At 49.2% G+C, this 25,823-nt stretch overlaps 2 protein-coding genes across 3 annotated transcripts in view; one reads left to right on the top strand and one right to left on the bottom strand.

Moving 5' to 3' along the window:
- LOC134984257 (zinc finger protein 208-like) overlaps window positions 1–25,823 on the bottom strand; it is a 276,214-nt gene that overhangs the window by 150,831 nt on the left and 99,560 nt on the right. The window lies entirely within an intron of this gene.
- Window positions 1–25,823, top strand: part of LOC134984261 (oocyte zinc finger protein XlCOF6-like) — a 58,041-nt gene that overhangs the window by 6,024 nt on the left and 26,194 nt on the right. For both annotated transcript variants that reach the window (XM_063949885.1, XM_063949884.1), the window contains exons 2-4: window positions 5,847–6,038; window positions 9,399–9,516; window positions 9,596–9,697. In XM_063949885.1, coding sequence (XP_063805955.1) covers window positions 9,444–9,516; window positions 9,596–9,697 — 175 coding nt within the window. In that variant the 5' untranslated portion in view covers window positions 5,847–6,038; window positions 9,399–9,443. The remainder of the gene's footprint in view (window positions 1–5,846; window positions 6,039–9,398; window positions 9,517–9,595; window positions 9,698–25,823) is intronic.

Here is a 25,823-nt window from a genome sequence, read left to right as displayed (position 1 = left end):
GATCACTGCAACGAGGGACTTAGGGGAGAAGAAGTGAACTCACCTGCGTGTAGGATGGATTGGCTTCTTGGTTACTGGACATTAGCTCCAGAGGGACGATCACAGGTACAGCCTGGATGGTCACCGGAGCCTCGCCGCCGGCCCCCTTGCAGATGCTGAAACGAGAAGAGGTCCAGAATCGGCGGCAGAAGACTCCTCAGTCTTCTTAAGGTAGCGCACAGCACTGCAGCTGTGCGCCATTTTCCTCTCCGCACACTTCACACGGCAGTCACTGAGGGTGCAGGGCGCTGGGAGGGGGGCGCCCTGGGAGGCAAATGAAAACCTTTTTTGGCTAAAAATACCTCACATATAGCCTCCGGGGGCTATATGGAGATATTTAACCCCTGCCAGAATCCACTAAAGAGCGGGAGACGAGCCCGCCGAAAAAGGGGCGGGGCCTATCTCCTCAGCACACAGCGCCATTTTCCTCACACAGCTCCGCTGGTCAGGAAGGCTCCCAGGCTCTCCCCTGCACTGCACTACAGAAACAGGGTAAAACAAGAGAGGGGGGGCAAAATTGTGGCAAAACTATATTATTAAAGCAGCTATACAGGGAGCACTTATTATAAGGCCATCCCTGTCATATATAGCGCTTTTGGTGTGTGCTGGCAAACTCTCCCTCTGTCTCCCCAAAGGGCTAGTGGGGTCCTGTCTTCGTTAAGAGCATTCCCTGTGTGTCTGCTGTGTGTCGGTACGTGTGTGTCGACATGTATGAGGACGATATTGGTGTGGAGGCGGAGCAATTGCCAAATATGGGGATGTCACCTCCTAGGGGGTCGACACCAGAATGGATGCCTTTATTTATGGAATTACGGGATAGTGTCAACACGCTAAAGCAGTCGTTTGACGACATGAGACGGCCGGACAATCAATTAGTGCCTGTCCAGGCGCCTCAAACACCGTCAGGGGCTGTAAAACGCCCTTTGCCTCAGTCGGTCGACACAGACCCAGACACAGGCACTGATTCCAGTGGCGACGGTGACGAATCAACCGTATTTTCCAGTAGGGCCACACGTTATATGATTTTGGCAATGAAGGAGGCGTTACATATTGCTGATACTACAGGTACCACAAAACAGGGTATCATGTGGGGTGTGAAAAAACTGCCTATAGTTTTTCCTGAATCAGATGAATTAAATGAGGTGTGTGATGAAGCGTGGGTTGCCCCCGATAAAAAAAATGCTAATTTCAAAGAAGTTATTGGCTTTATACCCTTTCCCGCCAGAGGTTAGGGCGCGCTGGGAAACACCTCCTAGGGTGGACAAGGCGCTCACACGCTTATCAAAACAAGTGGCGTTACCCTCTCCTGAGACGGCCGCACTTAAAGATCCAGCAGATAGGAGGATGGAAAATATCCAAAAAAGTATATACACACATACAGGTGTTATACTACGACCAGCTATAGCGACAGCCTGGATGGGCAGTGCTGGGGTAGCTTGGTCAGAGTCCCTGATTGAAAATATTGATGCCCTGGATAGGGACAATGTTTTACTGTCTTTAGAGCAAATAAAGGATGCATTTCTTTATATGCGTGATGCACAGAGGGATATCTGCACACTGGCATCACGGGTAAGTGCTATGTCCATTTCGGCCAGAAGAAGTTTATGGACGCGACAGTGGTCAGGCGATGCGGACTCAAAACGGCATATGGAAGTTTTGCCGTATAAAGGGGAGGAGTTATTTGGTGTCGGTCTATCGGATTTGGTGGCCACGGCTACAGCCGGGAAATCCACCTTTTTACCTCAAGTCACTCCCCAACAGAAAAAGACACCGACTTTTCAACCGCAGCCCTTTCGTTCCTTTAAAAACAAGAGAGCAAAGGGATATTCATATCTGCCACGAGGCAGAGGAAGGGGGAAGAGACAGCAACAGGCAGCTCCTTCCCAGGAACAGAAGCCCTCCCCCGCTTCTACAAAAGCCTCAGCATGACGCTGGGGCTTCTCAAGCGGACTCGGGGGCGGTGGGGGGTCGTCTCAAGAATTTCAGCGCGCAGTGGGCTCACTCGCAGGTAGATCCCTGGATCCTGCAGATAATATCTCAGGGGTACAGGTTGGAACTAGAGACGGATCCACCTCGCCGTTTCCTGAAGTCTGCTTTACCAACGTCCCCCTCCGACAGGGAGACGGTCTTGGAAGCCATTCACAAGCTGTACTCTCAGCAGGTGATAGTCAAGGTACCCCTTTTACAACAAGGAAAGGGGTATTATTCCACTCTATTTGTGGTACCGAAGCCGGATGGCTCGGTAAGACCTATTCTAAATCTGAAATCCTTGAACCTGTACATAAAAAAGTTCAAGTTCAAGATGGAGTCACTCAGAGCAGTGATAGCGAACCTGGAAGAAGGGGACTTTATGGCATCCTTGGACATCAAGGATGCGTATCTCCACGTTCCAATTTACCCCTCACACCAGGGGTACCTCAGGTTCGTCGTACAGAACTGTCACTATCAGTTTCAGACGCTGCCGTTCGGATTGTCCACGGCACCTCGGGTCTTTACCAAGGTAATGGCCGAGATGATGATTCTTCTTCGAAGAAAAGGCGTATTAATTATCCCATACTTGGACGATCTCCTAATAAGGGCAAGGTCCAGAGAACAGCTAGAGATGGGATTAGCACTGTCTCAAGAAGTGCTAAAACAGCACGGGTGGATTCTGAATATTCCAAAATCCCAGTTAATTCCGACAACACGTCTGCTGTTCCTAGGGATGATTCTGGACACGGTTCAGAAAAAGGTTTTTCTCCCGGAGGAAAAAGCCAAGGAGTTATCCGAGCTTGTCAGGAACCTCCTAAAACCAGGAAAGGTGTCTGTACATCAATGCACAAGAGTCCTGGGAAAAATGGTGGCTTCTTACGAAGCAATTCCATTCGGCAGATTCCACGCAAGAATTTTCCAGAGGGATCTGTTGGACAAATGGTCAGGGTCGCATCGGATAACACTGTCTCCAAGGACAAGGGTATCTCTTCTGTGGTGGTTGCAGAGTGCTCATCTATTGGAGGGCCGCAGATTCGGCATACAGGATTGGATCCTGGTGACCACGGACGCCAGCCTGAGAGGCTGGGGAGCAGTCACACAAGGAAGAAACTTCCAGGGCGTGTGGTCGAGCCTGGAAACGTCTCTTCACATAAACATTCTGGAACTAAGAGCAATCTACAATGCTCTAAGCCAGGCAGAACCTCTGCTTCAAGGAAAACCGGTGTTGATCCAGTCGGACAACATCACGGCAGTCGCCCATGTGAACAGACAAGGCGGCACAAGAAGCAGGAGTGCAATGGCAGAAGCTGCAAGGATTCTTCGCTGGGCAGAGAATCATGTGATAGCACTGTCAGCAGTGTTCATCCCGGGAGTGGACAACTGGGAAGCAGACTTCCTCAGCAGACACGACCTTCACCCGGGAGAGTGGGGACTTCATCCAGAAGTTTTCCACATGCTGGTAACCCGTTGGGAAAGACCAATGGTGGACATGATGGCGTCTCGCCTCAACAAAAAACTGGACAGGTATTGCGCCAGGTCAAGAGATCCGCAGGCAATAGCTGTGGACGCGCTGGTAACGCCTTGGGTGTACCAGTCGGTGTATGTGTTTCCTCCTCTGCCTCTCATACCAAAAGTATTGAGAATTATACGGCAAAGAGGCGTAAGAACGATACTAGTGGTTCCGGATTGGCCAAGAAGGACTTGGTACCCGGAACTTCAAGAGATGATCACGGAAGATCCGTGGCCTCTACCTTTGAGAAGGGACTTGCTTCAGCAGGGTCCCTGTCTGTTTCAAGACTTACCGCGGCTGCGTTTGACGGCATGGCGGTTGAACGCCGGATCCTAAAGGAAAAAGGCATGCCGGAAGAAGTCATTCCTACTTTGATTAAAGCAAGGAAGGAAGTAACCGCGCAACATTATCACCGCATTTGGCGAAAATATGTTGCGTGGTGCGAGTATCGGAGTGCTCCGACGGAGGAATTTCAACTGGGTCGATTCCTACATTTCCTGCAATCAGGATTGTCTATGGGTCTCAAATTGGGATCTATTAAGGTTCAAATTTCGGCCCTGTCGATTTTCTTCCAAAAAGAATTGGCTTCAGTTCCTGAAGTCCAGACTTTTGTTAAGGGAGTGCTGCATATACAGCCCCTGTGGTGCCTCCAGTGGCACCGTGGGATCTCAATGTTGTTTTGAACTTTCTCAAATCTCATTGGTTTGAACCACTAAAAACTGTGGATTTGAAATATCTCACATGGAAAGTGACCATGCTACTAGCCCTGGCTTCGGCCAGGAGAGTGTCAGAACTGGCAGCTTTATCCTACAAAAGCCCATATCTGATTTTCCATTCGGACAGGGCAGAACTGCGGACTCGTCCGCATTTTCTCCCTAAGGTGGTGTCAGCATTTCATCTGAACCAACCTATTGTAGTGCCTGCGGCTACAAGCGACTTGGAGGACTCCAAGTTGTTGGACGTGGTCAGTGCTTTAAAAATATACATTTCAAGGACAGCTGGAGTCAGGAAATCTGACTCGCTGTTTATACTATATGCTCCCAACAAGTTGGGCGCTCCTGCGTCTAAGCAGACAATTGCTCGCTGGATTTGTAGTACGATTCAGCTTGCACATTCTGTGGCAGGCCTGCCACAGCCAAAATCGGTAAAAGCCCACTCCACAAGGAAGGTGGGTTCTTCTTGGGCGGCTGCCCGAGGGGTCTCGGCATTACAACTCTGCCGAGCGGCTACGTGGTCGGGGGAGAACACGTTTGTAAAATTCTACAAATTTGATACCCTGGCTAAGGAGGACCTGGAGTTCTCTCATTCGGTGCTGCAGAGTCATCCGCACTCTCCCGCCCGTTTGGGAGCTTTGGTATAATCCCCATGGTCCTTTCAGGAACCCCAGCATCCACTAGGACGATAGAGAAAATAAGAATTTACTTACCGATAATTCTATTTCTCGGAGTCCGTAGTGGATGCTGGGCGCCCATCCCAAGTGCGGATTATCTGCATTACTTGTACATAGTTACAAAAATCGGGTTATTATTGTTGTGAGCCATCTTTTCAGAGGCTCCGCTGTTATCATACTGTTAACTGGGTTTAGATCACAGGTTGTACGGTGTGATTGGTGTGGCTGGTATGAGTCTTACCCGGGATTCAAGATCCTTCCTTATTGTGTACGCTCGTCCGGGCACAGTACCTAACTGAGGCTTGGAGGAGGGTCATAGGGGGAGGAGCCAGTACACACCACCTGATCGTAAAGCTTTACTTTTTGTGCCCTGTCTCCTGCGGAGCCGCTATTCCCCATGGTCCTTTCAGGAACCCCAGCATCCACTACGGACTCCGAGAAATAGAATTATCGGTAAGTAAATTCTTATTTTATTTACACTCATACAAATCATAGCATCATACTAGGGAGCTACACTTATAGCTATAGTAATAATACAGGGACATGACTTGGGAGGTGAGGGGATCTGGGAGTGTCACAGTGACATCACATATCTATAGTAATAATACAGGGACATGACTGGAGAGGTGAGCGAATCTGGGAGCATCACACTGACATCACATATCTTTAGTAATAATACAGGGACATGACTGGGGAGGTGAGCGAATCTGGGAGCATCACACTGACATCACATATCTTTAGTAATAATACAGGGACATGACTGGAGAGGTGAGGGGATCTAAGAGCGTTACTGTGACATCACTTACATCTATAGTAATAATACAGGGACATGATTGGGGAGGTGAGGGGGATCTGGGAATGTCACTGTGACATCACATATCTATAGTGATAATACAGGGACATTACCGGGATATTGATGCCTCCCCTATTTCGCAGGATTGCACAGTAGTGAAGAAGACATCCAATGAGTGTGAGACACCCAGCAGCCATTCCCGTTTGTCAGAAGGACTAAGCAGAACCCAGAGCTCCATTACGGTGCCTCCACCTCACTCACTGATACATGAGAGACACAGTGACCAGAAGATCCTTGAACTCTCCAACAAGATCATTCATCTGCTGACTGGAGAGGTGACTGCTGGGAATGGGGCATTATACAGTAACACCAGGGGATGTGTCTGGGTGATGACTAGAGAGGTGACTGCCGGGAATGGGGCATTATACAGTAACACCAGGGGACGTGTCTGGGTGATGACTGGAGAGGTGACTGCTGGGACTGGGACATTATACAGTAACACCGGGTAATGTCTCTGGGTGATGACTGGAGAGGTGACTGCTGGGAATGGGGCATTATACAGTAACACCAGGGGATGTGTCTGGTGATGACTGGAGAGGTGACTGCTGGGAATGGGGCATTATACAGTAACACCAGTGGATGTGTCTGGGTCATGTCTGGAGAGGTGACTGCTGGGAATGGGGTATTATATAGGAACACCGGGGGATGTGTCTGGGTGATGACTGGAGAGGTGACTGCTGGGAATGGGACATTATACAGAAACACCGGGGGATGTGTCTGGGTGATGACTGGAGAGGTGACTGCTGGGAATTACACATTATACAGTAACACCAGGGGATGTGTCTGGGGGATGACTGCTGGGAACAGCACATTATACAGTAACACCAGGGTACAGTAACACTAGGGGATGTGTCTGGGTGATGACTGGAGAGGTAACTGCTGGGAATTGCACATTATACTATAACACTAGGGGATGTGTCTAGGTGATGACTGGAGAGGTGACTGCTGGGAATGGGGTATTATATAGGAACACCGCGGGATGTGTCTGGGTGATGACTGGAGAGGTGACTGCTGGGAATTACACATTATACAGTAACACCAGGGGATGTGTCTGGGGGATGACTGCTGGGAACAGCACATTATACAGTAACACCAGGGTACAGTAACACTAGGGGATGTGTCTGGGTGATGACTGGAGAGGTGACTGCTGGGAATGGGACATTATACTGTAACACTAGGGGATGTGTCTAGGTGATGACTGGAGAGGTGACTGCTGGGAATGGGGCTTTATACAGTAACACCAGGGGACGTGTCTGGGTGATGACTGGAGAGGTGACTGCTGGGAATGGGGCTTTATACAGTAACACCAGGGGACGTGTCTGGGTGATGACTGGAGAGGTGACTGCTGGGAATGGGGCTTTATACAGTAACACCAGGGGATGTGTCTGGGTGATGACTGGAGAGGTGACTGCTGGGAATTGCACATTATACAGTAACACCGGGGGATGTGTCTGGGTGATGACTGGAGAGGTGACTGCTGGGAATGGGGCATCATACAGTAACACCAGTGGATGTGTCTGGGTGATGACTGGAGAGGTCACTGCTGGGAATGGGGCTTTATACAGTAACACCAGGGAACGTGTCTGGGTGATGACTGGAGAGGTGACTGCTGGGAATGGGGCATTATACAGTAACACCAGGGGATGTGTCTGGGGGATGACTGGAGAGGTGACTGCTGGGAATGGGGTGTTATACAGTAACACCAGGGGATGTGTCTGGGGGATGACTGGAGAGGTGACTGCTGGGAATTACACATTATACAGTAACACCAGGGGATGTGTCTGGGTGATGACTGGAGAGGTGACTGCTGTGAATTACACATTATACAGTAACACCAGGGGATGTGTCTGGGTGATGACTGGAGAGGTGACTGCTGGGAATGGGGCATTATACAGTAACACCAGGGGACGTGTCTGGGTGATGACTGGAGAGGTGACTGCTGGGAATGGGGTATTATACAGTAACACCAGGGGATGTGTCTAGGTGATGACTGGAGAGGTGACTGCTGGGAATGGGACATTATACAGTAACACCAGGGGACGTGTCTGGGTGCTGACTGGAGAGGTGACTGCTGGGAATGGGGCATTATACAGTAACACCAGGGGATGTGTCTAGGTGATGACTGGAGAGGTGACTGCTGGGAATGGGGTATTATACAGTAACACCAGGGGATGTGTCTGGGTGATGACTGGAGAGGTGACTGCTGGGAATGGGGCATTATACAGTAACACCAGGGGACGTGTCTGGGTGACTGCTGGGAATGGGGCATTATACAGTAACACCAGGGGACGTGTCTGGGTGATGACTGGAGAGGTGACAGCTGGGATTGGGACAGTATACAGTAACACTGGGGGACGTGTGTGGGTGATGACTGGAGAGGTGACTGCTGGGAATGGGGCATTATACAGTAACACCAGGGGATGTGTCTGGGTGATGACTGGAGAGGTAACTGCTGGGAATTGCACATTATACAGTAACACCAGGGGATGTGTCTGGTTGGTGACTGGAGAGGTGACTGCTGGGAATGGGACATTATACAGTAACACCAGGGGATGTGTCTGGGTGATGACTGGAGAGGTGACTGCTGGGTAATGGGGCATTATACAGTAACACCAGGGGACGTGTCTGGGTGACTGCTGGGAATGGGGCATTATACAGTAACACCAGGGGACGTGTCTGGGTGATGACTGGAGAGGTGACTGCTGGGAATGGGACATTATACAGTAACACCAGGTGACGTGTCTGGGTGATGACTGGAGAGGTGACTGCTGGGTAATGGGGCATTATACAGTAACACCAGGGGACGTGTCTGGGTGACTGCTGGGAATGGGGCATTATACAGTAACACCAGGGGACGTGTCTGGGTGACTGCTGGGAATGGGGCATTATACAGTAACACCAGGGGACGTGTCTGGGTGATGACTGGAGAGGTGACTGCTGGGAATGGGACATTATACAGTAACACCAGGGGAAGTGTCTGGGTGATGACTGGAGAGGTGACTGCTGGGAATGGGGCATTATACAGTAACACCAGGGGGCGTGTCTGGGTGATGACTGGAGAGGTGACTGCTGGGTAATGGGGCATTATACAGTAACACCAGGGGACGTGTCTGGGTGATGACTGGAGAGGTGACTGCTGGGTAATGGGGCATTATACAGTAACACCAGGGGACGTGTCTGGGTGACTGCTGGGAATGGGGCATTATACAGTAACACCAGGGGGCGTGTCTGGGTGATGACTGGAGAGGTGACTGCTGGGAATGGGACATTATACAGTAACACCAGGTGACGTGTCTGGGTGATGACTGGAGAGGTGACTGCTGGGAATGGGACATTATACAGTAACACCAGGGGACGTGACTGGGTGATGACTGGAGAGGTGACTGCTGGGAATGGGACATTATACAGTAACACCAGGGGACGTGTCTGGGTGATGACTGGAGAGGAGACTGCTGGGAATGGGACATTATACAGTAACACCGGGGGATGTGTCTGGGTGATGGCTGGAGAGGTGAATGCTGGGAATGGGGCATAATACAGTAACACCAGGGGATGTGTCTGGGTGATGACTGTATCACTGTATGAGTCAGGTTCCTATAAGGTGTCAGGATGTCACTGTCTATGTCTCCATGCAGGAGGAGGAGTATATAGAGGAACACAGGGGTCTGTACAAGGACGTGATGATGGAGACTCATCGGCCCCTCACATCACTGCGTAAGAGGAGACTGTCATGTATTGTACAGGGGAGAGCAGGTATGGGGCCCCCTATATACACACATCATCTGATAATCACATATATACACTGTACTCAGTCACTGTGTGTCTCCTACAGATGGGCCCAGTAACAGAGATACCCCAGAGAGATGTCCCCGTCCTCTGTATTCCCAGGATTGTACAGAGGAGAATCACAGGATCCCACAGGAGGATCGGGTAGGTGGGATTTAGGGTCTCAGCAATATACCAAAGTGACTGTCACTATATGATCTGTAGAGAAGCTGTGTGTCTTATACACTGATGTTATACTGAATAATCTCACTGTATGCAAATGTCAATATAGTGGTTTTTGTTTCTCATACGTCCTAGAGGATATTTCGGTCCACTTCATGACTATGGGGTATAGACGGTTCCGCAGGAGACATGGGCACTTTAAGACTTTTCAAGGGTGTGAACTGGCTCCTCCCTCTATGCCCCTCCTCCAGACCTCAGTTTTAGAAATGTGCCCAGGCAGACTGGATGCACTCTGAGGAGCTCTACTGAGTTTCTCTGAAAAGACTTATGTTAGGTTTTTTATTTTCAGGGAGGACTGCTGGCATCATACACAGGAACTGCAGGGTGCAGGGCGCTGGAGGGGGGGGGGGCGGGGGCACCCTCGGTAGCATATAACCTACAGAACTGGCAGAAATAGGACATAAGATGCCGAGGCACAGCCCTACCCCCGCCAGTATAATAAATTTACCTCATAAATGCTGAGGAGAGATGCGCCATTGCAGGGGCGGGGCTTCATCCTCAGTCATCCAGCACACTGCTCAGCGCCATTTTCTCTCTCTCCTCAGGCTGCAGAGACAACGCTGGTCCTCCACTACTGAATACAAGTATCAGGGTGCAAAACGGGGGGCACAGTGAAATTGGTGCTTTATAGTGTGTATTTACATCATAAAAAGCGCTGCATGTCAGTGGGCATTTTGTGTTTTCACAGACATTGTGTTACTGGCGCTGGGTTGTGAACTGGCTGCTCCTATCTGTTTCCCTCTGACAGATTTTACTGTGGGTCTGTCCCCTATAAGCCCCGGATTGTCTGTGGTGTGATTGTGCACTCGTGTGACATGTCTGAGGCAGGGAGTTCTTCCCCTGAGGAAGCCATTTTAGGGACACAGAGTTGTAATGCAGTGGTGCTGCCGGCACACCATGAGCCTGAATGGGTGAAAGAGTTACGTGATAGTGTGCATCATATCAGTAAGAGGTTGGATAAGTCTGAGTCTCATGCAGAGAGCTGGAGAAAATCAGTGGAAGATGTGATTTTTTTTATGGTTCTGCCTTTTCATCCACAGGGGACCCCTCTGGGTCACATAAGAGATCATTTGCTCAAATAATACATACTGATACCGACACGGACTCTGATCCCTGTGTCGACGATAGTGATCCCAGGGGAATAGATCCTAATTTGGCAAAAAGCATTCAATACATAATTGTTGCTATAAAAGTTACGGAAGCCCCTCCTGTACCTCAGAAGACGGCTTAGTTTTATAAAGAAAAAAAAATTAATGTAACTTTCCCTCCTTCTCAGGAGCTAAATACTCTTTCTCTGACGTCCTTGTGGATGCTGGGACTCCGTCATGACCATGGGGAATATCGGCTCCGCAGGAGACTGGGCACAAAAGTAAAAGCTTTAGGACTACCTGGTGTGCACTGGCTCCTCCCCCTATGACCCTCCTCCAAGCCTCAGTTAGATTTTTGTGCCCGAACGAGAAGGGTGCACACTAGGTGGCTCTCCTGAGCTGCTTAGTGAAAAAGTTTAAGTTAGGTTTTTTATTTTCAGTGAGTCCTGCTGGCAACAGGCTCACTGCATCGAGGGACTAAGGGGAGAAGAAGCGAACTCACCTGCGTGCAGAGTGGATTGGGCTTCTTAGGCTACTGGACATTAGCTCCAGAGGGACCGATCACAGGCCCAGCCATGGATAGGTCCCAGAGCCGCGCCGCCGGCCCCCTTACAGAGCCAGAAGACAGAATAGGTCCGGAAAATCGGCGGCAGAAGACGTCCTGTCTTCAACAAGGTAGCGCACAGCACCGCAGCTGTGCGCCATTGCTCTCAGCACACTTCACACTCCGGTCACTGAGGGTGCAGGGCGCTGGGGGGGGGCGCCCTGAGACGCAATAAAAACACCTTGGATGGCGAAAAATGCATCACATATAGCTCCTGTGCTATATGGATGCATTTAACCCCTGCCAGTTTTCCTTTAAAAAGCGGGAGATAGGCCGCCGAGAAGGGGGCGGAGCCTATCTCCTCAGCACACAAGCGCCATTTTCCCTCACAGCTCCGCTGGAAGGACGTCTCCCTGACTCTCCCCTGTCGTCCTGCACTACAGAAACAGGGTAAAACAAGAGAGGGGGGGCACTAAATTGGCATAAGAATCTATACAGCAGCTATATAAGGGAGAAACACTTATATAAGGTTGTCCCTATACATTATATATAGCGCTCTGGTGTGTGCTGGCAAACTCTCCCTCTGTCTCCCCAAAGGGCTAGTGGGGTCCTGTCCTCTATCAGAGCATTCCCTGTGTGTGTGCTGTGTGTCTGTACATTTGTGTCGACATGTATGAGGAGGAAAATGGTGTGGAGGCGGAGCAATTGCCTGTAATAGTGATGTCACCCCCTAGGGAGTCGACACCTGACTGGATGGTCTTATGGAAGGAATTACGTGATAGCGTCAGCACTTTACAAAAGACTGTTGACGACATGAGACAGCCGGCAAATCAGTTAGTACCTGTCCTGGCGTCTCAAACACCATCAGGGGCTCTAAAGCGCCCGTTACCTCAGATGGTCGACACAGACCCAGACACGGACACTGACTCCAGTGTCGACGGTGAGGAGACAAACGTGACTTCCAGTAGGGCCACACGTTACATGATCACGGCAATGAAGGAGGTTTTGAACATTTCTGATACTACAAGTACCACAAAAAATAAGAATTTACTTACCGATAATTCTATTTCTCGTAGTCCGTAGTGGATGCTGGGGACTCCGTCAGGACCATGGGGAATAGCGGGCTCCGCAGGAGACAGGGCACATCTAAAAAGCTTTTTAGGTCACATGGTGTGTACTGGCTCCTCCCCCCATGACCCTCCTCCAAGCTTCAGTTAGGTACTGTGCCCGGACGAGCGTACACAATAAGGAAGGATCTTGAATCCCGGGTAAGACTCATACCAGCCACACCAATCACACCGTACAACTTGTGATCTGAACCCAGTTAACAGTATGATAACAATGAAGTAGCCTCTGAAAAGATGGCTCACAACAATAGTAATAACCCGATTTTTGTAACAATAACTATGTACAAGCATTGCAGACAATCCGCACTTGGGATGGGCGCCCAGCATCCACTACGGACTACGAGAAATAGAATTATCGGTAAGTAAATTCTTATTTTCTCTAACGTCCTAGTGGATGCTGGGGACTCCGTCAGGACCATGGGGATTATACCAAAGCTCCCAAACGGGCGGGAGAGTGCGGATGACTCTGCAGCACCGAATGAGAGAACTCCAGGTCCTCTTTAGCCAGAGTATCAAATTTGTAAAATTTTACAAACGTGTTCTCCCCTGACCACGTAGCTGCTCGGCAAAGTTATAATGCCGAGACTCCTCGGGCAGCCGCCCAGGATGAGGCCACCTTCCTTGTGGAATGGGCATCTACATATTTCGGCTGTGGCAGGCCTGCCACAGAATGTGCATGCTGAATTGTACTACAAATCCAGCGTGCAATAGACTGCTTAGAAGCAGGAGCACCCAGCTTGTTGGGTGCATACAGGATAAACAGCAAGTCAGACTTTCTGACTCCAGCCGTCCTAACTATATATATATATATATATATATATATATATATATATATATATATATATATATATATATATATATATATATATATATATATATATATATATATATATATATATATATATATATTTTTAGGGCCCTGACAACGTCTAGTAACTTGGAGTCCTCCAAGTCCCCAGTAGCCGCAGGCACCACAATAGGTTGTTTCAGGTGAAAACGCTGACACCCCTTTAGGAAGAAACTGGAGACGAGTCCCAGTTCTGCCCTGTTCAAATGGAAAATTTTAATATGGGCTTTTGTAAGACAAAGCCGCCCATTCTGACAATCGCCTGGCCGAGGCCAGGGCTAACAACATGGTCACTTTCCATGTGAGATATTGGTCAACAGCATGGTCACTTTCCATGTGAGATATTTCAAATCCACAGATTTGAGCGGTTCAAACCAATATGATTTTAAGGAATCCCAACACTATGTTGAGATCTCACGGTGCCCCTAGAGGCACAAAAGAACTGTATATGCAATACACCCTTTACAATCTGGACTTCAGGAACTGAAGTCAATTTTTTCTGGAAGAAAATCTACAGGGCCGAAATTTAAATCTTAATGAACCCCAATTTGAGGCTCAAAACACTCCTGTTTTCAGGAAGTGCAGAAATCGACCTAGTTGAATTTCCTTCGTGGAGCCTTCCTGGCCTTACCCACGCAACATATTTTCACCACATGTGGTGATGACGTTGTGCGGTCACCTCCTTCCTGGCTTTGACCAAGGTAGGTATGACCTCTTATGGAATGCCTTTTCCCTTCAGGATCCGGCATTCAACCGCCATGCCGTCACACGCAGCCGCGGTAAGTCTTGGAATATACATGGTACTTGCTGAAGCAAGTCCCTTCTTAGCTCCCCAGGCCCTTAGTCCTCTGTGAGCATCTCTTGAAGTTCCGGGTACCAAGTCCCTCTTGGCCAATCCGGAGCCACTAGTATAGTTCATACTCCTCTATGTCTTATAATTCTCAATACCTTGGTTATGAGAAACAGAGGAGGGAACACATACACTGACTGGTACACCCACGGTGTTACCAGAACATCCACAGCTATCGCCTGAAGGTCTCAAGACCTGGCGGAATACCTGTCCCATTTTTTGTTCGGGCGGGACGCCATCATGTCATCCTTTGGTCTTTGCCAACGGTCCACAATCATGCTGAAAAACTTCCCTATGAAGTTTCCACTCTCCCGGGTGGAGGTCATGCCTGCTGAGGAAGTCTGCTTCCCAGTCGTCCACTCCCGGAGAGAACACTGCTGACAGTGCTATCACATGATTTTCCGCCTAGCGAAAAATCCTTGCAGATTTGTCACTGCCCTCCTGCTTCTTGTGCCGCCCTTTCTGTTTACGTGGGCGACTGCCGTGATGTTATCCCACTGGATCAATACCGGCTGCTTGAAGCAGAGGTCTTGCTAAGTTTGGAGCATTATATATTTGCTCTAAGCTTATTTATGCGGAGAGAATTCTCCAGACTTAATCACACTTCACTGGAAATTTTTTCCCTGTGTGACTGTTCCCCAGCCTCTCAGGCTGGCCTCCGTGGTCACCGGCATCCAATCCTGAATGCCGAATCTGCGGCCCTCTAGAAGATGAGCACTCTGTAATCACCACAGGAGAGACACCCTTGTCCTTGGATATAGGGTTATCCGCTGATGCATCTGAGGATGCGATCCGGACCATTTGTCCAGCAGATCCCATTGAAGAGTTCTTGCGGGAAATCTGCTGAATGGAATTGCTTCGTAATAAGCCACCATTTTTACCAGGACTCTTGTGCAATGATGCACTGACACTTTTCCTGGTTTTAGGAGGATCCCGATTAGCTCGGATAACTCCCTGGCTTTCTCCACTGGGAGAAACACGTTTTTCTGGACTGTGTCCAGAATCATCCCTAGGAACAGTAGACGTGTCGTCGGAAAAAGCTGCGATTTTGGAATATTTAGAATCCACTCGTGCTGTCGTAGCACTACTTAAGATAGTGCTACTCCGACCTCCAACTGTTCTCTGGACCTTGCCCTTATCAGGAAAGCGTCCATGTTTCTTTTAAGAAAATTCATCATTCCGGCCATTACCTTGGTAAAGACCCGGGGCGCCGTGGACAATCCAAACGGCAGCGTCTGAACTGATAGTGACAGTTCTGTACCAGGAACCTGAAGTAATCTTGGTGAGAAGGGCAAATTTGGACCTGTAGGTAAGCGTCCCTGATATCCAGTGACACCATATCGTCCCCTTCTTCCTGGTTCGCTATCACTGCTCCGAGTGACTCCATCTTGATTTGAACGCTTGTATGTAAGTGTTCAAATATTTCAGATCTCACCGAGCCGGTTGGCTTCAGTACCACAATATAGTGTGGAATACTACCCCCTTCTGTAAGAGGGGTACTTTGATTATCACCTGTTGGGAATACAGCCTGTGAATTGTGTGAGGGGGAGACGTCTCGAATTTCTAATGTACACCTGGGATACTACATGTAGGATCCCGGAGTTCCCTTGCGAGTGAGCCCACTGCGTGCTGAAACTCTTGAGATGACCCCCTACCGCACCTGAGTCCGCTTGTACGGCCCCAGCGTTATGCTGCGGACTTGGCAGAAGCTGTGAGGGGCTTCTGTTCCTGGGAATGGGCTGCTTGCTGCAGTCTTCTTCCCTTTACTCTACCCCTGGGCAGATATGACTGGCCTTTGCCCGCCTGCCCGTATGGGGACGAAAGGACTGAGACTGAAAAGACTGTTTCCTTTCTTGCCGATATGTGACTCGGGGTAACAAAAAAGGTGGATTTTTCAGCTGTTGCCATGGCCACCAGGTCCAATGGACCGCCCCTTTATACGGCAATACTTCCATATGCCGTCTGTAATCTGCCTCACCTGACCACTGTCGTGTCTTCGTCTGGCAGATATGTACATCACATTTACTCTTGATGCCAGAATGCAATATATGCCTCTGCGCATCCCGCATATATAGAAATGCATCCTTAAAATGCTCTATAGTAAATAAAATCTTGTCCCTGTCAAGGGTATCAAAATTTTCAGTCAGGAAATCCGACCAAGCCCCCTCAGCGCTGCACATCCAGGCTGAGGCGATTGCTGGTCGTAGTATAACACCAGTATGTGTGTATATACTGTTATGATATTTTCCAGCTTCCTATCAGCTGGCTCCTTGAGGCGGCCGTATCTGGAGACGGTAACGCCATGTTTTTATAAGCGTGTGAGCGCCTTATCCACCCTAAGGTGTGTTTTCCAACTCGCCCTTACTTCTGGCGGGAAAGGGTATACCGCCCATAACTTTCTATCGGAGGAACCCCACGTATCATCACACACTTCATTTAATTTATCTGATTCAGGCAAAACTACAAGTAGTTTATTCCCACCCTACAAAATACCCTTATTTGTGGTACTTGTGGTATCAGAAATATGTAACACCTCCTTCATTGCCCTTAACATGTAACTTGTGGCCCTAAAGGAAAAATACGTTTGTTTCTTCACCGTCGACACTGGGGTCAGTGTCCGTGTCAGTGTCTGTCGACCGACTGAGGTAAATGGGCGTTTTTACAAGCCCCTGACGGTGTCTGAGACGCCTGGACCAATACTAATTTGTCCGCCGGCTGTCTCATGTCGTCAACCGGCTTGCAGCGTGTTGACATTATCACGTAATTCCATAAGTAAGCCATCCATTCCGGTGTCGACTCCCTAGAGAGTGACATCACTATTACAGGCAATTTGCTCCGTCTCCTCACCAACATTTTCCTCATACATGTCGACACACACGTACCGACCTACAGCACACACACAGGGAATGCTCTGATAGAGGACAGGACCCACTAGCCCTTTGGGGAGACAGAGGGAGAGTTTGCCAGCACACACCAAAATGCTATAATTATACAGGGACAACCTTTATATAAGTGTTCCTCCCTTATAGCATTTAATATATATTTATATCGCCAAATCATTGCCCCCCCTCTCTGTTTTAACCCTGTTTCTGTAGTGCAGTGCAGGGGAGAGCATGGGAGCCTTCCCCTCAGCCTTTCTGTGAGGGAAAATGGCGCTGTGTGCTGAGGAGAATAAGCTCCGCCCCTTTCTCGGCGGGCTTTTCCTCCCGGTTTTTAAGAACTGGCCTGGGTTAAAATACATACATATAGCCTTAATGGCTATATGTGATGTATTTATTTTGCCAAATAGGTATTTATATTGCTGCCCAGGGCGCCCCCAGCAGCGCCCTGCACCCTCCGTGACCGTGTCAGTGAGCCTGTGAGACAACAATGGCGCACAGCTGCAGTGCTGTGCGCTACCTCTATGAAGACTGAGAAGCCTTCTGCCGCCTGTCACCGGACCTCCGTCTCCGCCGTCTTCAGCGTCTGTAAGGGGGATCGGCGGCGCGGCTCCGGGACGAACCCCAGGCTGACCTGTGTTCCGACTCCCTCTGGAGCTCAGTGTCCAGTAGCCTAAGACTTCAATCCTCCTGCACGCAGGTGAGTTGCAAGTCTCTCCCCTAAGTCCCACGTTGCAGTGATCCTGTCGCCAGCAGGAATCACTGATTAGTTTAAACCTAAAAATGACTTTTCTAAACAGCTCTATAAGAGAGCCATCCAGGTTGCACCCTTCTCGGACGGGCACAGAAACCTAACTGAAGCTTGGAGGAGGGTCATGGGGGGAGGAGCCAGTACACACCATGTGACCTAAAAAGCTTTTTAGATGTGCCCTGTCTCCTGCGGAGCCCGCTATTCCCCATGGTCCTGACGGAGTCCCCAGCATCCACTAGGACGTTAGAGAAAAGGGTATTATGTGGGGTGTGAAAAAACTACCCGTAGTTTTTCATGAATCAGATGAATTAAATGAGGTGTGTGATGAAGCGTGGGTTTCCCCCGATAAAAAACTGATAATTTCTAAAAAAAATAATTGGCATTATACCCTTTCCCGCCAGAGGTTAGGGCGCGTTGGGAAACACCCCCTAGGGTAGATAAAGCGCTCACACGCTTATCAAAACAAGTGGCGTTACCATCTCCTGATACGGCCGCCCTCAAGGAACCAGCTGATAGAAGGCTGGAAAATATCCTAAAAGGTATATACACACATACTGGTGTTATACTGCGACCAGCAATCGCCTCAGCCTGGATGTGCAGTGCTGGGGTGGCTTGGTCGGATTCCCTGACTGAAAATATTGATACCCTGGATAGGGACAGTATATTATTGACTATAGAGCATTTAAAGGATGCATTTCTATATATGCGAGATGCACAGAGGGATATTTGCACTCTGGCATCAAGAGTAAGTGCGCTGTCCATTTCTGCCAGAAGAGGGTTAAGGACGCGACAGTGGTCAGGTGATGCGGATTCCAAACGGCATATGGAAGTATTGCCGTATAAAGGGGAGGAGTTATTTGGGGTTGGTCTATCGGACCTGGTGGCCACGGCAACAGCTGGGAAATCCACCTTTTTACCCCAGGTCACACCTCAGCAGAAAAAGACACCGTCTTTTCAGGCTCAGTCCTTTCGTCCCCATAAGGGCAAGCGGGCAAAAGGCTCCTCATTTCTGCCCCCGGGTAGAGGAAGGGGAAAAAGACTGCATCAGGCAGCCTCTTCCCAGGAACAGAAGCCCTCCCCCGCTTCTGCCAAGTCCTCAGCATGACGCTGGGGCCTTACAAGCGGACTCAGGCATGGTGGGGGGCCGTCTCAAGAATTTCAGCGCACAGTGGGCTCACTCGCAAGTGGACCCCTGGATCCTGCAGGTAGTATCTATGGGGTACAAATTGGAATTCGAGACGTCTCCCCCTCGCCGGTTCCTAAAGTCTGCTTTACCAACGTCTCCCTCCGACAGGGAGGCGGTATTGGAAGCCATTCACAAGCTGTATTCCCAGCAGGTGATAATCAAGGTACCCCTCCTGCAACAGGGAAACGGGTATTATTCCACGCTGTTTGTGGTGCCGAAGCCAGACGGCTCGGTGAGACCTATTTTAAATCTGAAATCCTTGAACACTTACATACAAAGGTTCAAATTCAAGATGGAGTCACTCAGAGCAGTGATAGCGAACCTGGAAGAAGGGGACTATTTGGTGTCTCTGGACATCAAGGATGCTTACCTCCATGTCTCAATTTGCCCTTCTCACCAAGGGTACCTCAGGTTTGTGGTACAGAACTGTCATTATCAGTTTCAGACGCTGCCGTTTGGATTGTCCACGGCACCCCGGGTCTTTACCAAGGTAATGGCCGAAATGATGATTCTTCTTCGAAGAAAAGGCGTCTTAATTATCCCTTACTTGGACGATCTCCTGATAAGGGCAAGGTCCAGGGAACAGTTAGAGGTCGGAGTAGCACTATCTCAAGTAGTGTTACGACAGCACGGGTGGATTCTAAATATTCCAAAATCGCAGCTGATTCCGACGACACGTCTGCTGTTCCTAGGGATGATTCTGGACACAGTCCAGAAAAAGGTGTTTCTCCCGGAGGAGAAAGCCAGGGAGTTATCCGAGCTAGTCAGGAACCTCCTAAAACCAGGCCAAGTGTCAGTGCATCAATGCACAAGGGTCCTGGGAAAAATGGTGGCTTCTTACGAAGCGATTCCATTCGGCAGATTCCACGCAAGAACCTTTCAGTGGGATCTGCTGGACAAATGGTCCGGATCGCATCTTCAGATGCATCAGCGGATAACCCTGTCTCCGAGGACAAGGGTGTCTCTCCTGTGGTGGTTGCAGAGTTCTCATCTTCTAGAGGGCCGCAGATTCGGCATTCAGGACTGGGTCCTGGTGACCACGCATGCCAGCCTGAGAGGCTGGGGAGCAGTCACACAGGGAAGAAATTTCCAGGGCTTGTGGTCAAGCATGGAAACGTCATTTCACATAAATATCCTGGAACTAAGGGCCATTTACAATGCCCTAAGTCAAGCAAGGCCTCTGCTTCAGGGTCAGCCGGTGTTGATCCAGTCGGACAACATCACGGCAGTCGCCCACGTAAACAGACAGGGCGGCACAAGAAGCAGGAGAGCGATGGCAGAAGCTGCAAGGATTCTTCGCTGGGCGGAAAATCATGTGATAGCACTGTCAGCAGTGTTCATTCCCGGAGTGGACAACTGGGAAGCAGATTTTCTCAGCAGACACGATCTCCACCCGGGAGAGTGGGGACTTCATCCAGAAGTCTTCCAATTGATTGTAAACCGTTGGGAAAAACCCAACATGATGGCGTCCCGCCTCAACAAAAAACTAGACCGCTATTGCGCCAGGTCAAGGGACCCTCAGGCAATAGCGGTGGACACTCTGGTAACACCGTGGGTGTACCAGTCAGTGTATGTGTTCCCTCCTCTGCCTCTCATACCCAAGGTACTGAGGATTATAAGACGGAGAGGAGTAAGAACTATACTCGTGGCTCCGGATTGGCCAAGAAGGACTAGGTACCCGGAACTTCAGGAGATGCTCACGGAGGATCCATGGCCTCTACCTCTAAGAAGGGACCTGCTTCAGCAAGGACCCTGTCTGTTCCAAGACTTACCTCGGCTGCGTTTGACGGCATGGCGGTTGAACGCCGGATCTTGAAGGAAAAAGGCATTCCAGATGAAGTCATCCCTACCCTGATCAAAGCCAGGAAGGAGGTAACTGCACAACATTATCACCGTATTTGGAGGAAATATGTTGCGTGGTGCGAGGCCAGGAAGGCCCCGACAGAGGAATTTCAACTAGGTCGTTTCCTGCATTTCCTGCAAACAGGACTGTCCATGGGCCTAAAATTAGGATCCATTAAGGTTCAAATTTCGGCCTTGTCGATTTTCTTCCAGAAAGAATTGGCTTCAGTTCCTGAAGTCCAGACTTTTGTAAAGGGGGTACTGCATATACAGCCTCCTTTTGTGCCTCCAGTGGCACCCTGGGATCTCAATGTGGTTTTGGGATTCCTAAAATCACATTGGTTCGAACCACTTGCCACAGTGGATTTAAAATATCTCACATGGAAAGTGGTAATGCTGTTGGCCCTGGCTTCAGCCAGGCGCGTATCAGAATTGGCAGCTTTATCCTATAAAAGCCCTTACCTGATATTTCATTCGGATAGGGCGGAATTGAGGACTCGCCCTCAATTTCTCCCTAAGGTGGTTTCAGCGTTTCACCTAAACCAACCTATTGTGGTGCCTGCGGCTACTGGGGACTTGGAGGATTCCAAGTTACTGGATGTAGTCAGGGCTCTGAAAATATATGTTTCCAGGACGGCTGGAGTCAGGAAATCTGACTCGCTGTTTATATTGTATGCACCCAACAAGCTGGGTGCTCCTGCTTCTAAGCAGACTATTGCTCGTTGGATTTGTAGTACAATTCAGCTTGCACATTCTGTGGCAGGCCTGCCACAGCCAAAATCTTTCAATGCCCATTCCACAAGGAAGGTGGGCTCATCTTGGGCGGCTGCCCGAGGGGTCTCGGCTTTACAACTTTGCCGAGCAGCTACGTGGTCAGGGGAAAACACGTTTGTAAAATTCTACAAATTTTATACCCTGGCTAAGGAGGACCTGGAGTTCTCTCATTCGGTGCTGCAGAGTCATCCGCACTCTCCCGCCCGTTTGGGAGCTTTGGTATAATCCCCATGGTCCTGACGGAGTCCCAGCATCCACAAGGACGTCAGAGAAAATAAGAATTTACTTACCGATAATTCTATTTCTCGTAGTCCGTAGTGGATGCTGGGCGCCCATCCCAAGTGCGGATTGTCTGCAATGCTTGTACATAGTTATTGTTAACTGGGTTTAGATCACAAGTTATATGGTGTGATTGGTGTGGCTGGTATGAGTCTTACCCGGGATTCAAAAATCCTTCCTTATTGTGTACGCTCGTCCGGGCACAGTATCCTAACTGAGGCTTGGAGGAGGGTCATAGGGGGAGGAGCCAGTGCACACCAGGTAGTCCTAAAGCTTTTACTTTTGTGCCCAGTCTCCTGCGGAGCTGCTATTCCCCATGGTCCTTTCGGAGTCCCAGCATCCACTACGGACTACGAGAAATAGAATTATCGGTAAGTAAATTCTTATTATTTGGGTGAGTTTGGGTAAACCCTGAAAAGAAATTTCAGATTCCCAAAAAGATTCAGGTTGCTTATCCTTTCCCGGCAGAGGACAGGAAAAGATGGGAGTCACCCCCGGTGTTAGACAGTACCCTGTCAAGGTTATCTAAAAGGTGATTCTCCCTGCGCCTGGGACGGCTTCACTAATGGAGCCGGCAGACTGCAAGTTGGAGACTACGTTAAAATCTATTTATGTGGCCAATGGTACGCTGCTCAGGCCTACCATTGCATTGCGCATGGGTGAGTAGTGCTATTAATGGTCAGATAACCTGTCATCGGAAATTGACACAATAGATAGAGACGAGATACTCCTAATGTTAGGTCATATCAATATACGCTGCTGCATACATGCTAGAGGCCATGAAAGATATTGGGCTCTTGGGTACAAAAGCCGCTAACATGGCAGTCTCAGCTCAGAGGGCGTTGTGGATTCGCCAGTGGAATGCTGATGCAGATTCCAAAAGAAATATGGAGGCTCTCCCGTATAAAGGTGAGGCCTTATTTGCAGTTGGGCTGGATGCTTTAGTCTCTGCGACTACCGCAGGTAAGTCGACATTCTTGCCTTATGCTCCTGCACAGGCGAAAAATAAATATCACTCTCAGATGCAGTCCTTTCGGCTAAAAAAATAATAAATAAAAAAAGCCTGCAGCGTCTCCAGGATAGAATTAGCAGAATTCAACCCCTGCTTCTGCCAAATATGCAGCATGACGTTGGGGCTCCCTTGCGGGAGTCCGCTCGGATGGAAGCAAGCCTGAAATTTTTCAGTCAGATCTGGCTTCAATCTGGCCTGGACCCATGGGTCTTACAAATAGTGTCCCATGGATATAAACTAGAGTTTCTAGAGGTCCCCCCCCCATGCCGTTTTTTCAAATCGACCTTGCCAGCTTCTCTTCCAGACAGAGAAGTAGTGACAGCTGCAATTCAAAAATTATGTCCGGATCAAGTCATTGTCCTGGTACCCTTGTCACAGCAAGGAGAAGAGTTTTATTCAAGCCTCATCGTAGTTCCAAAGACGGACGGCTCGGTCAGACCAAATTTAAACCTGAAAAATCAGAATCTCTACCTGAAAATGTTCAAGTCAACATGGAATCTCTGAGAGCAGTGATTTACAGTCTGGAGGAAGGGGACTTCATGGTGTCAGTAGACATTACATGTTCCCATTTATCCTCCTCACCAAGCTTATCTGAGATTCGCAGTACAGCATTGTCGTTACCAGTTCTAGACATTGCCGTTCGGACTCCCCACGGTACCAAGGGTATTCACCAAGGTGATGGCAGAGATGATTTTCCTCATTTGACAACAAGGCATCAATATAATTCCTTAACTGGACGATCTCCTGATAAAAGCGAGATCCAGGGAACGGTTGGTGCAGAACATTGCACTCTCCCTGTCAATACTCCAACAACACGGTTGGATCATGTATTTTCAAAAGTCGCAATAGGACAATCTTGTCGTCGTCCATTCTGAGGATAATACTGGACACAGAAGTACAGAGGGTATTTCTTCCAGTAGAAAAGGCTCTGGAAATCCAGAGAATGGTCAAACATATTCTGAAACCATCAATGCATTCGGTTGTTGGGGGAAATGGTAGCGGCCTACGAGGCCATACAGTTTGGCCGATTCCATGCCAGAGTATTCCAGTGGGACCTGTTGGACAAGTGGTCCGGATCCCACCTACACATGCACCGGAAAATAATCCTGTACTCCAAAGCCAGGATTTCGCTCATGTGGGGGTTACACAGTTCTCACCTGTTAGAGGGACACAGGTGCGGGATTCAGGACTGGGTCCTAGTAACCACGGATGGAAGTCTCCGAGGCTTTGGAGCTGTCACACAGGGGGAAATTTTCCAAGGAAAATGATCAAGTCAGGAAACCTGCCTTCACATAAACGTGCTGGAATTGAGAGCCGTTTACAACGGCCTTCTACAAGTGGTACATCTTCTTCAAGCTCAACCCGTGCAGATCCAGTCGGACAATGTAACAGCAGTCGCGTACATAAACCGTCAGGGCGGAATGAAAAGCAGAGCGGCAATGGCAGAGGTGACAAAGTTCCTCCTCTGGGCAGAAAGACATGCAAGAGCTCTGTCAGCAAGTTTCATTCCGGGAGTGGACAACTGGGAAGCAGACTTCCTCAGCAGACACGATCTCCATCCAGGAGAGTGGGGCCTCCACCAAGAAGTCTTCGCAGAGGTGACAAGTCTTTGGGGAATTCCTCAAGTAGACATGATGGCATCTCGTCTCAACAAGAAGCTTCAAAGATATTGTTCCAGGTCGAGAGACCTTCAGGCAATAGCAGTGGATGCACTGGTGACCCAGTGGGTGTTTCGGTCGATATGTCTTCCCTCCATTTCCAATAATATCAAAAGTTCTCAAAATCATAAGAAGATCAAGGGTTCGAGCAATCCTCATTGCACCAGACTGGCCAGGGAGGGCTTGGTATCCAGATCTTCAGGAGTTCCTTTTCCTCTTCGCGAGGACCTACTGTAGCAGGGGCCGTGCGTGTATCAAGGCTTACCGCGGCTACGTTTGACGGCAGGGCTGTTGAGCACCGGATCCTAGCCGAAAGGGTTTTCCCAATGGAGTCATCCCCACTCTTATTCAGGCCAGAAAAGGAGTAACGTCTAAACATTACCACCGTATTTGGAGAAAATATGTATATTGGTGTGAATCCAAGAAGGCTCCTACGGAAGAGTTGCGTTAGGACGTTTTCTCAATTTTCTGCAGGCTGGTGTTGATGCGGGCCTTAGATTGGTTTCAATCGAAGTCCAGATTTCGGCTTTATCAGTTTTCTTTCAAAAACAATTAGCCTCCCTTCCAGAAGTTCAGACGTTCGTGAAAGGGGTTCTGCACATCCAGCCTCCATTTGTGCCTCCTGTGGCACCATGAGACCTTACTGTGGAATTGCAGTTCCTTCAATCAAATTGGTTTGAACCTCTACAGGAGATAGAGTTGAAGTTTCTCACTTGGAAAGTGGTGATGCTTTTGGCCTTGGCATTCGCAACGCGGGTGTCTGAGTTGGGGGCCTTGTCTCACAAGAGCCCTTACCTGATCTTCAATGAAGATAGGGCAGAGTTGAGAACTCGCCAGCAATTTCTTCCAAAGGTGGTTTTCTTCTTTCCACATAAACCAACCTATTGTGGTGCCAGTAGTTACTGACACGTTCACTGAATCAAAGTCTCTAGATGTGGTTAGAGCTTTGAAGATTTATGTCGCTAGAACAGCTAGGTTACGGAAAACAGAGACTCTGTTGTTCCTGTATACTCCCAACAAGATTGGGGGTCCTGCTTCTAAGCAGACTTTTGCGCGCTGGATCAGAGGAACGATTCAGCACGCTCATTCCACGGCAGGATTGCCCATTCTACTAGAAAGATAGGCCCATTCTACTAGAAAGATAGGCTCGTCCTGGGCGGCTGCCCGGGGGGTCTCGACATTACAACTTTGCCGAGCGGATACTTGGTTAGGGTC

Source organism: Pseudophryne corroboree, assembly GCF_028390025.1.
Source record: "Pseudophryne corroboree isolate aPseCor3 chromosome 3 unlocalized genomic scaffold, aPseCor3.hap2 SUPER_3_unloc_45, whole genome shotgun sequence".
NCBI classification, from domain to species: Eukaryota; Metazoa; Chordata; class Amphibia; order Anura; family Myobatrachidae; genus Pseudophryne; species Pseudophryne corroboree.
This window is presented reverse-complemented; position numbering and strand designations above follow the sequence as displayed.